General features: G+C 69.0%; 5 protein-coding genes across 5 annotated transcripts in view; 3 read left to right on the top strand and 2 right to left on the bottom strand.

Moving 5' to 3' along the window:
* Positions 1-657: 657 nt before the first annotated feature.
* Positions 658-1,213, bottom strand: CHLNCDRAFT_145222 (hypothetical protein; the record flags this gene model as incomplete). Its single annotated transcript, XM_005847817.1, has 3 exons — positions 658-750; positions 930-1,088; positions 1,175-1,213. The coding sequence occupies 3 exons, from the start codon at positions 1,211-1,213 to the stop codon at positions 658-660; spliced, it is 291 nt and encodes a 96-aa protein (XP_005847879.1).
* Positions 1,214-1,936: 723 nt separating this feature from the next.
* Positions 1,937-3,333, top strand: CHLNCDRAFT_145221 (hypothetical protein; the record flags this gene model as incomplete). Its single annotated transcript, XM_005847978.1, has 5 exons — positions 1,937-1,984; positions 2,153-2,265; positions 2,405-2,600; positions 2,736-2,870; positions 3,052-3,333. The coding sequence occupies 5 exons, from the start codon at positions 1,937-1,939 to the stop codon at positions 3,331-3,333; spliced, it is 774 nt and encodes a 257-aa protein (XP_005848040.1).
* Positions 3,334-3,627: 294 nt separating this feature from the next.
* Positions 3,628-6,755, bottom strand: CHLNCDRAFT_145220 (hypothetical protein; the record flags this gene model as incomplete). The annotated part of the gene is made up of 6 exons (XM_005847816.1): positions 3,628-3,904; positions 4,064-4,170; positions 4,295-4,576; positions 5,376-6,104; positions 6,298-6,399; positions 6,582-6,755. The coding sequence occupies 6 exons, from the start codon at positions 6,753-6,755 to the stop codon at positions 3,628-3,630; spliced, it is 1,671 nt and encodes a 556-aa protein (XP_005847878.1).
* An 896-nt stretch (positions 6,756-7,651) lies between these two features.
* Positions 7,652-9,389, top strand: CHLNCDRAFT_145219 (hypothetical protein; the record flags this gene model as incomplete). Its single annotated transcript, XM_005847977.1, has 4 exons — positions 7,652-7,837; positions 7,976-8,958; positions 9,073-9,260; positions 9,367-9,389. 4 exons carry the CDS (start codon positions 7,652-7,654, stop codon positions 9,387-9,389), a joined length of 1,380 nt encoding a protein of 459 aa, XP_005848039.1.
* Positions 9,390-9,846: 457 nt separating this feature from the next.
* The window catches only part of CHLNCDRAFT_145218 (hypothetical protein), a gene marked incomplete at both ends in the record, with an annotated part of 5,683 nt that continues 3,973 nt past the window's right edge, over positions 9,847-11,556 (top strand). The window contains 4 exons of the mRNA XM_005847976.1: positions 9,847-10,218; positions 10,463-10,856; positions 11,003-11,271; positions 11,455-11,514. Coding sequence (XP_005848038.1) covers positions 9,847-10,218; positions 10,463-10,856; positions 11,003-11,271; positions 11,455-11,514 — 1,095 coding nt within the window. The remainder of the gene's footprint in view (positions 10,219-10,462; positions 10,857-11,002; positions 11,272-11,454; positions 11,515-11,556) is intronic.

The raw sequence follows: 11,556 nt of genomic DNA, 5'->3' as shown, positions 1-11,556 counted from the left end.
TGGGCAGGCTGCCGCTCCGGCTCCACGTGCTGGTGTGCTGGCGAGGCGGCGCCGGCGGCAGCAGCATGGCGCAGCGGCATGCCATCTGGGCCGTCGGCTGCTGGGCTTGCTGCCGCCGTGGCGAGGGGACTGGGCTGCTGCTGCTGCTGGGATCCTGTGGCCACTGCCGGTGCCGCCCGCTGCTCGCCACCCAGGTTGTGGGCTGCTGCAGCCGTCGCCTGCCGCGCTGCCGCCTTGTCTGCGGTGCGGGCGTTTCTGGTGGTGCTGGTGGTGCTGCGCCACACGCTCTCCCGGGCCGCACAAGAGCCGGCGGGACCTCCCGCTGCCGCCTCCGTGGCGCCGTGCCGCCGCCGCTGCTGCCGGCTCTGCTTGGCGGCCGCCTTCTGCTTGAGCCCCGCCATCTGCGACTGCCACTGCTGGCGCAGCGTGCCGGGCGGCGGCTCATCATCCGCCATGGCGGCCCCAACCGGCCCCTTCCCCTTTCTTCTTTTTAGACTGAACTTCCAATACCTGAGCAGCAGGCGAACAGAAAATGGGAGGGAGGCAGAAGGACGGCGGCAGGTGCATCAGCCACACAGGGAGGGCGGGAGGGAGATGAGCCGCTAAGGCCGACAGGGGCCGCGCTGGGCCGGGCGGGTGGAGAGGCGGCGGGGCCCCTCACCAGTCGTGGAACTGCCAGCCGCTCTTGTCTGCGGGTCGGTTGTCGATGTCTTTGCCCTGGCGCTTGCCCATGATGAGCTCATACGCCTCCTGCACGGTACAGCAGGTACAGCAGGCGGCAAGCAGGAAGCCATAACCATCACGCACACAGCAGGGGAGATTCGCAACGGGCAGGCACGAAGCGAAGCCGCGACTGCCCTGCCATGCAGCTTCGCTCGCCCAGCTGGCCCCTCCTGAGCTGCGTGCAAGGGTGCGTGTGAGCAGGGCACCTGGATGCGCATGAAGCGGGCGTGCGCCACGACGTCGTCCTTCCTGACATCGGGGTGGTGCTGCAGCACCAGCTTGCGGTGCGCCTTCTTGATCTCCTTCTCGCTAGCCGTCTGGGGCACGCCCAGCGTGGCCCAGGGGTCGTTCAGGGAGCAGGCCACCTGCGGAGTCGCAGCAAGCGGCGGCGGCGCGTGTGTGAGTAGGCGGGCGTGGCCGGCCGCCGGCCGCAGTCTCCCCCGGCTGCCACCTTCGGCTGCAGCTCGTGGCAGCGGCCTGCCCTGAGCATACAAGGCTGCTGCTTGGCGCAGAACCCGCGGCCTGCGACACCCCCAGCGAGAGTGTGGCGGGAAGGACCCTCCCAGGGGCTCACCCGCACATGCCGGGGCCTGCTAGTGTGCGTCAACCTGGGGGTCGCGAAACGGGGTGCAGGAGGAGCCTGCCGGGAGCCCTGATGGCATCTGAATGCCATGTCGGAGGCTGGAGGCGACGAGGGCTTTCCCAGGCCGCCGCGGCTGTTGGAACACGTTGCGACTCTGTCCAGAGCCGCCGGTGCGTAGGGCGGGCCCCTTGGCCCTGTGCAAGAGGCCCCACAGTGAACACGAGGTAGAGGTGTCGCCCGCCTCGAGCGGCTGTGCTGAGGTGATTTGTGGGATGGTCAAGGCCTCTTTAGATGCTTCTTCAAGGCCCGCGGGCGCCGCCCCGTCAGACCCTGCCACGCACAGCATTTTCAGCACGAAACAATCCCAGAAACGGCAGCAGGGGACTTCTGCATGCACACGCCACCTGAATTAGGAGGCCGCCGCTCGTGCAGGGAGCCATCACTCGCACTGCCGCCCACTCCCTGGGCTCCTGGTAGAGCAACGACAAGCGTGTGGGCGTGGCAAGGCAGGCACCTGAAAGGCAGGCGAGGCCCAGGCGCATCCACCACCACTGCCCTTGCGCCTGGCGGCAGCTTCCGCAGCCCAACCCGAGGCAGCACGCTCCCTGTGTCGGCGGGGAGCGAGCCGTCATGGCGGACCGCATATTCGAGCGCATCCTCAACCAGACAGCCGCGGGGGTGGAGGCCCAGCAGGAGCAGGCAGACCCCGAGCTGAAGCGGCGCAAGGCGCAGGCGCGCCGCTTGCCGCCGCTGCATCTGCCGGCGCCACGCCTACCTGCGCCACTTTCTGCTGCTGTCAGTGGCAGCCGGCGTAGCACTCCACCTCTCCTCTGGCCAACCCCGCAGGCAAATGAGGAGGAGCAGCTGCGCAAGCTGTCCAGTGGCATGACGGCGGGGGATGCCATCAAGCGCATCCTGCTGGCAGCCAAGGATCGAGACTACTTCAGGCAAGGGGCGCTGTGGAGGGCGACAGGGCGGCAGGCTGCCTGCTACAGGCAGTGGCTCACTTTCCGCATCCCTGCTGCTGTCACTCCCAATCTTCTGGGGGCTGCATCTACTTTGACGCGGCGCCGCCTTCCCCTGCTCGACCTGGCGCAGGCTGCTGGAGCTGCCGCCGCCCGAGGTTGACGCCCTGGGGCACCCCTGCTGGCCTGCGGGCGCCACCGAGGTCAGCAAGGCCTACCGCAAGCTGTCGGTGCTGGTGCACCCCGACAAGAACCCCGGGGAGGCGGCGCGGCAGGCGTTTGAGGCGCTGAATGAGGCGCACCGCACGCTAAAGGACCAGAGCAAGCTGGTGGGTGGGTGTGCTGTGGTGGTGTAGCAAGGTGGTGTGTGCCCGTGTCTGTGTATGCCCCGCCAGCGCTGCGCAGTCGAGTGCCAGCGCTGCTCCTCCCGCAGCGGGCGCCAACCAGTCCACGTCACCCTGCAGGAGGGGGTGCTGAAGGAGCACCTGGAGGCAGCCCAGAAGCGTGCTGATGAGGCGCTGGCCAGCGCCAGCCTGGAGGAGCGCGTGGTGCTGCAGGCGCAGCAGGCGCAGCAGGCCAAGGCGCTGAGGAAGGCGCAGGTGCGAGGGCCCGACTGGCTGCCCGCCTGCCGCTGCTGGTGCTGGCATCACTTGGAACTGCTTGTGCTTGGAAGCAGTTTCCGACAGCTAGTGCTGGGAAGCAGCGTTTGGAGGCAGTTGTGGCTCCTGATTAACTTCTTGGTGCCTCACCGACGCTGGCCTCCCGCCACTGCCGGTGCAGGGCAAGTCGTTCCAGGCTGATGTGATGCGGCAGATGCGGGAGCGGCAGGAGGCGGCCAAGCGGAAGCGGGATGCGGCAGAAAAGTCTCGGTACAGGCGGCAGGAGGATGAGGATGAGGATGGGCAGCAGCAGGACGAGGAGGAGCAGGAGCAGCATCGGCGGCGGCAGCAGCAGCAGGAGCAGCAGGCGGGGGGCAGCAGCGAGGATGAGGAGGATGCGGCGGCCCGGCGCAGGGCGCTGGCCAAGAAGCGGCAGAAGCAGCGCAAGCCCAGCGGCATGTGAGCGCAGCGACATGCCCCTCCATTCCCTGCTTGATTTCATGCCCCCTCTGATTTCATGGACCCTTGGCGCTGTCTAGCCGTGATTTGGCTCGCACTGTCTTTAAACCTTGAGCACTTGTCATGTATGGTTGCAGTTGTGAGCATGCACAGCGAACCTGCGAGCTGCGGGCGTGCCAGCTGGCCTGCCGGGAAAAAAATGGCAAACCTCCTGTGAATGAAAGTGCTGCAATGCTGAGTTGCTAAAGAGGTGCAGGGCAGTGCTCTTGCCCCAAGACCTCCTTTGCACTATAGGGGATCAGACCAGCCTGGCTCGCTTCTCCAGTGGCGCCTCCCCCTCTGCAGAGTCCTCCTCCAGCGCATGCTTCAGGCCAGGCTTCACATCCCCCTCGCCGCCACCCGCGTGCTCCCCCGCCGCCGCCGCCGCCGCCAAGTCTGCCGCGATCTCCTGCTGCGCCTGCAGCTGCGCCAGCACGCCGCCGCCGACGCCGGCGTCTGGGGCAGGCTGCAGAACGCTGGCATCAGGCCGGCCCAGGGCGCTGACCAGCACGATGGCTCCCTCATGCAGCCCGTAGCTGCAGCAGAAACCACAGCCAGAAACAGAAGCAAGGAAAAAACAGTTGGTTTGAAGCTCATCGCCCAAAATGATTGCACACAGTGACAGGGGCTGCCCTCAGGGCATGCAAACATACAACACATGCTGCTGGCGACCGCTGCCGTGCTGCACCCCCCACCTGGCCGCCTCCTCCGCGCCCAGCGCCCTGGCGTCGCGATACCGCCACTCCTGGTGCTCCTCGTCCCAAAACTGCTCAAACTGCTCGCCCGACAGCGCGCAGTGCGTCTGCAGGGCAAGGCAAGCAGCGCAGCCAGGGCAATGCACCACTATACATGCTGGACAGCGCTCCGCTCCGCTGCTGCGCCCAGCCCAACGCGCCACGCACTCGGCAGCCACACTGTAAGCCCACCTGTGCGTCGTCCACCGGCACGCTGTGCTTCTCGGGAGGCGCTGCTGCCACCTGCTGCGCCACGCGCCCCGCTCCCACGGCCCCCGACGCGCCGCCGCCGCCAGGCACCGCGCCCACGGTGCTTGCCATCCAGGTGTCGAGGTCGACGTACCAGAGGCGGGAGGCGCGGGCGGCTGCTCCACCAGCCTTCTGCTGGCGGCGCAGGAACTTGCGGTCGAGGAAGCGCGACTTGGTGGCTTCTGTCTGGCGCAGCAGGCGGGACACCGCCGATGGGTTGGGCTCCTGTGATACAGGGCAGGCAGGCGGGTGCGGGCAGCGGTGGGTGCGGTGCAGGGAGGGTGCAGGGGAGAGAAGGGGGCATGCCTGGAGCGTAGGATGGGGAGGGCAGCGGGCATCAGCGACAACATGCGGGGCGGCCCGCTGCCGTGACGAGGCTCTGTTGGTTGTTTGACAACAATGCCCACAGAGCAGTGGCCACGGCACACGTAGCTCAGCCTCTCTGCTCTTTCCAGAGGGGCCTGCCAGTGGCAGCAGTGCTTCCAGAGCCAGGGGCAGCAGCGGGCAAGGGGGCCAGAGCCTGGGTGTGCCAGCAGCGCATCCATCACAAGCTTGCCTCCCCTTGCCACCCTGCCCCTGTCTCAAGCCCTGAGGGCCACCAGGCAGCATGCTGGTTCCTGGCCGTCACTGGTTGGCACAGCCCATCAACAGGGTATGGGCGTTCTTGCGCCCCCGGCAACTAGGGGGCCCAAAGTGTCCTCAACGGGGTGTGCATGCATCGTGCCCCGTGTTCTGCTTGCTGCCTGCGGAGCCTGCCAGTCGGGCTGCCTGGTGCGGAGTGCAGGGGAGAGCGCGGGCGATGTGCCAGCCGTGTGCACCCTGGCGTGCGCCTCCCACAGAGGCCAATGCAGGCGTGTACATACAGTGTGTGCGCCAAGCAGAGGAGCGGGACAATAGTAATCGAGGGGTGGCGGAGGCTGAGGCAGAGGCAGGCGCCAAACAGCGGTGAGAAAATGGTGGGGGCTGCAGCGGGGCAGGCCGGCCGGTGGAGGGCCGGCCGGCACACACCCGCCTGGCTCTGTACCTTTATCCGTTCTGGGGTGAAGCGAGTGGAGGCTGGCTGCTCGCGCTCGGGCGTGGCTGTAGCAGCAGGTGCATATGGCGGCGTGGCTGTGACGGCTGCCGCGTAGGGCGGCGTGGCCAGCAGCCCGCTGCCGCCAGAGGCCAGCGGCTGCGCCGCGGCGCCTGGCTGCATGCCAGGGGCCGACAGCAGGCCGGCATCCATCAGCGAGGACAGCAGGTCAGGCACGCTGACCTGCGGCCCCGCCTGCTGCTGCAGCGGGGCGGCTGCCGGCGGCTGCTGGTAGACAGGCTGCTGCTGCTGCTGGTAGTACGCTGGCTGCGGGGCGGGCCCTGGGTAGGCGTCGTACGGCGCGCCCCCCGCCTGCTGCTGGTATGGCCCCGCTGCCTGTCCGTAGCCGCCCCCTCCCGGTTGCTGCGGCGGCTGCATCTGCACTAGCCGCGGGTCGGCGGCCATCGGCTGCATCGGCTGCACGGGCGGCCCCAATGTGGGCGCCGCCACCAAGGGCGCGTACCCAAAACCGCCGCCGCCGCCGCCGCCGTAGCCGTTTGGCGCCGCCGCAGCGGCCGGCTGCTGCACGTGCAGCGGGGCCTGCGCCGCCCTGAGCGCCGCCAGGCGGCCGTAGATGTCGTTGAGCACGGGGGTGGGGAACACGCCAGACCAGGTGCCCAGCAGCTTGTCCAGGGGGCGGTGCAGGCCTGCGCCGCCGTGCTGCCAGGTGCTCATGTAGGCCTGCGGGCGAGGCCAGGCAGGGGTCAGGCTGCTGAGCCAAGCGTGGCACGAAAGAGCAGCAGGAGGAAGGGAAACGAGGCAGGCACAGCAGCAGGGAGGAAAGCAGGCAAAAGCAGTAGGGAAACAGAGCGGCGGCGAGCAACGCTGCGCAGGGAGCGTTGCGCCGAGGGCCATGCCACCGCCCGCCTCTCACCTCTGGCAGCGCGGGCGAGAAGAGCGTCTTGTACGGCTCCCCCACCAGCTTGGAGATGGAGTCCAGCAAGTACAGCACAGGCAGCTTCTGGGAGGGGGGCGCCTGCGGGGCGGCGGGTGCAAGGCGGGAGGCATGGGAAGGGGCGGGTCTAGGTCCGCTGGTGGCGGCTGGTGGGTGAGGCAGCAGGAGCAGCTGCTGCAGCCTGAGGAACACGGCGGCAGGCAAGAAGGCACTGCGGCGCGGCGAGAGACAAGCGGAGCGGCGAGGCATGCTGCGGTGGGCACCTGCACGATGCGGCTGGTGAGCAGGTTGGCCAGGCTGGGCGCCGACTGCGGCTCGGAGCGTAGCGCATCGCGCGCAATCTCTGTCAGCGCTATGATGTTCTTCTTCTCCACCGTGACGAGCTCGGTGAGGGCTTTGGCCCAAGCCAGCACCAGCTGCGTCTGCAGCGCCGCCATTGGGCGTGGGCCGGCGCCGCGCTGACCCTGCGGGGCGAGGCGGACCAAGAAGGCGGCGGGGTCGGGCACTGCCCTCCAAGCACTGGCCCTGCCCTTCTACTGCTGATGGCTGCAGGCTGTGCAGAATCAGAGGGCAGGCTCAACCATGGCCGCCGTGCTGCTTGCGCCAGCCGCACTCTCACCTGGGGCACGAAGTGGGCTGCGCCGCCCCCCAGGGGGCGACCAGGCGGCGAGGGTGTTGCGCGGCGGTGGCCAGTTTCTGCCGCGGGTGGAAGACCGGCCAGTGAAACAGAGTGGCCTCCTGACTGTCCCAGGGAATAAAATGGGCGAACAGGGGCCGTGGGCCGGCATTTCTGGCGTTTCCAGGCAAATTGGAAAACTCCACCCCATGCCATCTTGTGCTCACTTGTTTTGCAGCGTTGCACTGGCGGTGGAGTCACTGCACCTTCTGCAAGCTCGTTCAGGAGCCTAGCCCTCTTCGGCGGGCTGCTGCCTTTGCAGCCTGCAGGGTGTCGTGTTGGCTCCCTAGCTCGTTGAACTGAGGGAGCATGATTGCAGACTGAGGGATAACATGACTGCAGTTGAAGCCGTAGACAGTGCCACAGTATGGACGCGCGTGAACCGCCGCCTCTTGCCGCCACTCTTCGTTGTCTCGCTCGTGTGTCAGGTAGGACGCGTTTACGGCACGGCTGGCAAGCTTCCATGCGTGTTGTCTGACTGCTTCAACTACGTGCAGCTTGATCGATCAAACCTGGCATTTGCTGCGCTTCAAATGGACTCTGACTTGGGCTTTTCCCGCACCGTGCACGGCGCCGGCTCAGGTGTGCAGAGGGGCGCTTGGCTGTCAGGTGCATGGATTTTCGGGTTGCTTCAGTGAACCTGCATGTGGCGCAGGCATGTTCTTCATCGGCTACCTGGCACAGATCCCAGCCAACATGGCGTGCGTGGCACTGGGGCCCCGCCGCTGGCTGCCCATGCTGCTCGTCGCCTGGGGCGCCGTGGCGATGTGCTTTGCGGCGGTGGGGAGCATGGCCAGCTTCCTGGCGCTGCGCCTGCTGCTGGGAGTGGCAGAGGCCGGCGCGGTGAGCGAGGCCAGCTGCTGCGAGGCAGGCGGCAGCGTGCCATCAAGAACGCTGGTGCTCTGGTTGGCCGCCTCCCCTGGCAAGCCCGCACTTCCACACCACAGCTAGCTCGCCACTCTGTCCCCTCTCTGCCCGCAGTATCCCGCCATCATGTACCTCCTGTCCCTCTTCTACCCGCCGCGCAGCCTGGGCCTGGCGTACACATGCGTGGCTACGGCCACGGCTGTGGCGGGCCTGCTGGGCGCCCCGCTCGCGGCGGCGCTGATGCTGCTGGATGGCGCCGCAGGGCTGCGCGGCTGGCAGTGGCTGTTTCTGGCGGAGGGCATGCTACCCATCCTGCTGGCGGCAGCCCTGCCCTTCCTGCTGCCCTCCAGCCCGCTTACGGCGCGCTTCCTGGCGCCAGCGCAGCAGCAGTGGCTGTGGCGGGAGGTGCAGGGCCACGGCAAAGACATCGAGCTTGTGGCGCCGCCACGCGCGGCAGCAGGGGCGCTTGACCAGGCAGGGAGCGAAGACGGCAACGCGCACGGCAGCACTTGTGTGGAGGACGTCGCGTTGCTGCAGTCGGAGCAGGCGGTGGCTGGGCGGGGCGGCCGGCCGGCTGCTGCCTGGGAGGCGGGAAAGGCAGCAGGCGAGGAGGAGCGGGGCGGCGGCGGTGACAGCGAGGGGGGGCGCTGGAGCGGCGGGCTGTCTGCGGCTGCCGTGCGGGCGGGGCTGCTGGACCGGCGCGTGTGGCACCTGTCGGCCGCCATGCTGCTGATCGATGTGTGCATGAACAGCTGCAACTTCTGGATCCCCTCCATCGTCAAGGCGGCCCTGCTGGGGCAGCTGCAGTCGGACGGAGGCGGCGGCAGCGCCGGCGCCAGCCCCACCACCGCGCTGCTGGTCAAGTCTTCGCTGCTGTCTGCGCTGCCATTTTGTGGCGCCGCGCTGTGCATGGTGGCCAACGCGCAGCATGCCAAGCGCGCGGACGAGCGGCGCCTGCACACCGCGGTGCCCATGCTGGCGGCGGCGCTGGGCCTGGCGGCCCTGCCCATGCTGTCTGCCGCCGGCCCCGCACCCGCTCTGCTGGCACTCACGCTGGCTGCCAGCGGCATCTGGGCCACCCACGGCCCCTTCTTCAGGTGGGGAGGCGTGAGGGCATGGGGGGGGGAGAGCTGGGGTGGTGACGCGGCCCGCTGGCTTGGGCTTGGTGGGCAGGTTGGCAACCCCTGTGGGCCTGCCGCTTGTGCCCGCAGCTGGCCCTCGGCATTCCTGGACCAGAGGTCTGCCGCCATCGGCTTTGCCCTGGTGAAGACCGGCGGCGCGGTGGGCGGCTTTGCGGGGCCCTTCCTGGTGGGCGCGCTGGCAGACGCCTTCTCCGGATACACGGCGGCCATGGTGCTGCTGGCGGGCGTGGCAGCGGGGTCGGCGGCCCTGGTGTATGGTGAGCTGCGCGCCGGCGGCTCGCGGAGGCTGTGCACCTCCCTGCGCGTTGGCCCCGGCGGTGTCGGGGAGCAACTGCGACCACTCCCGCTCCCCCTGACCTGCAGTGTTTGACGACCGCCGGCCATGATGGGGCCCTGCACCTGCGAGAGCTGCTGTTGTGGTGTACCAGCCTCTGTAAGGCCTGCTAAGACGCCGAGAGTTTGCACAAACTGCGGCGGCCCCTCGCCGGCCGGCGGGAAGCGGCAGGCGTTGACCCGCCTCGAGCCCCTTTGCCCCCCACACAGGGTCCCGCTGCCTCGTCGCATGCACTTCCAACTATCGGGGCACGCAGGCCAAGGCGCATGAGCTCAAAAAGACGCTCGAGTCGCCAGATATTTGCGGGCCCACCAGATTTACATCTGCCCTCGCGAGCTTACAGCCCTCGTTCTGCCCCTCAGTCTCAGGCTTTCGCAACCCTGTCTCCTACACACACTCCCCTGCAGCAACCCCCTTCACACTCTGCCGACCAGCCCGCCACCCAGCCCCAGTTCCCCCTGTTGGGCGTTTTCCGAGGCGCATTATGGCCCTCCATGGGCGGGGCTAGGATGGAGAACACGCTGGGGCAGCCTGAGCCTGCCCCTACTACCATGACGGGCGGTGGGACCTCCCCACCACCCCCCGTGGACGAGGAGGCCTCCCAGGCCCTCCAGCAGCACCGCCTGACCCTCAAGTTCCGCAGCAGCGACGCGGAGGGCGAGTTCGCGGCGGAGCAGGCGTCGAGCCGGTGGCGCGTGCTGGCGCTGGTGGGCGGCTTCGACTGCATCATGTTTGTCGTGCGGGCGGCGGCCAAGCTGGCCTCGGCGCAGCCGGTGGGACGCAGCATGCTGGCCCAGATGGCCAACATGGCGCTGCTCTACACCCTCACTGCCCTGCTCAACCAGCGAACCCGCCGGCTGGGCAGCCGGGCGGCCAAACAGGTGGGTGCAGGGGCTGCTGGGATGGCGTGCCGAGGCCGGGGGACCAGGCAGGGGCGGGGCTGCCGCGGGCTGCCGCCGCCGCCCTTGCGCCGCCCCGCCGCGTTTGTTTGTTCAAGTGTGGTTTCAAGTGCTGCCCACTGGTCACCCTTGGCTGTATGTCAGTTTCCTGCCCGCTGCACCCATGCCCGCCATTCCCACGCTCACGGTGCACCGCGGCCGCCGCCGCCTCGCGCGCCGCCCGCAGGAGGAGGCGCTCCTGTGCTGCCTCATCGCCGGCGCCATCAGCCTGCTGCTGCTGTCGCTGCGCCCCGGCAACGCCGGCGACTACGTCTACGCAGCGCTCTTCCTCACCTGCACCAGCGCGGTGCTCAAGCTGCGCTGGTTGGTGGGCACCGTGGCGCTGGCGGCACCCGTGCTGGTCGCGGCGGCCACCAACCTGCGCGTGCGCCTGCCCCCGGGCGGCGCCGCCGCCGCGTGCGCCGCGGCGGGCGTGGACGGCGCCTGCGTGGCGGCCGCCGCACCCACCGTGGCCAGCCTGGGCTTTGCCGAGTTTGTGGCGGCGGGGCCGCTGCCGGTGGAGGCTCTAGTGCACATCCTCGTGGCCTGGGCGGTGGGCGCCCTCATGGCCTACGTCTCTGGTGAGCGGCGCAACCGCAGAGCGGGCCCACTGTGCAAGCCGCCGCCGCCGCCGCTCCTCCCAGGGCCGTGGGTGCTCCCCCGCCGGTGCCACGTCGAGAAATGCATCCACGCCCCACCCCTGCCGTGCCCCTGCCCCGCCCCGCAGACAGCAACCGCCGCGACTCGTTTGTGGCGCACAAGCTGGCGCTGAGCGCTGCGGGCAAGGAGCTAGGGGAGGTGCAGGCGCGGGTGCTCATAGAGCGGGAGCTGGCGGCAGCACAGCAGCAGGCGGCGGGCCGCGCGCTGGTGGTGGCGCGGGAGAAGGCGGCCAACGAGGCCAAGAGCGAGTTCATGAGCCTCATGTGCCACGAAGTGCGCACCCCGCTCAACGGCTGCCTGGCCTCCGCCGAGATGCTGCTGGACACGCAGCTGGACGTGAGTGGGCGGCCGGGGGGCTGGCGGCGGCGGGTCGGGCACGCGCTACCGGCTGCTGGGGCCGCGACGCGGCGCTCCTCTGGGGCCCAGCCACGCGCGCCTCGCGCTCCTTGGCGCCCCAGCATGCGCCTCCGCATGCCGACTGCATCCGCCCTCTTGCTGCCTGCCCTCTGCCCTCTGCAGGCGGACCAGCGCGATCTGGCCAAGACCATCCGCGTCTCCGGCTCCATCCTGCTCTCCACCGTCTCCAACTTCCTCGACTTCTTCAAGATCGAGGCGGGCAAG

This window comes from Chlorella variabilis (assembly GCF_000147415.1).
Source record: "Chlorella variabilis unplaced genomic scaffold CHLNCscaffold_9, whole genome shotgun sequence".
In the NCBI taxonomy this organism is placed as follows: Eukaryota; Viridiplantae; Chlorophyta; class Trebouxiophyceae; order Chlorellales; family Chlorellaceae; genus Chlorella; species Chlorella variabilis.
Note: the sequence above shows the minus strand (reverse complement) of the source record. Positions and strands in the feature narration are given on the sequence as shown.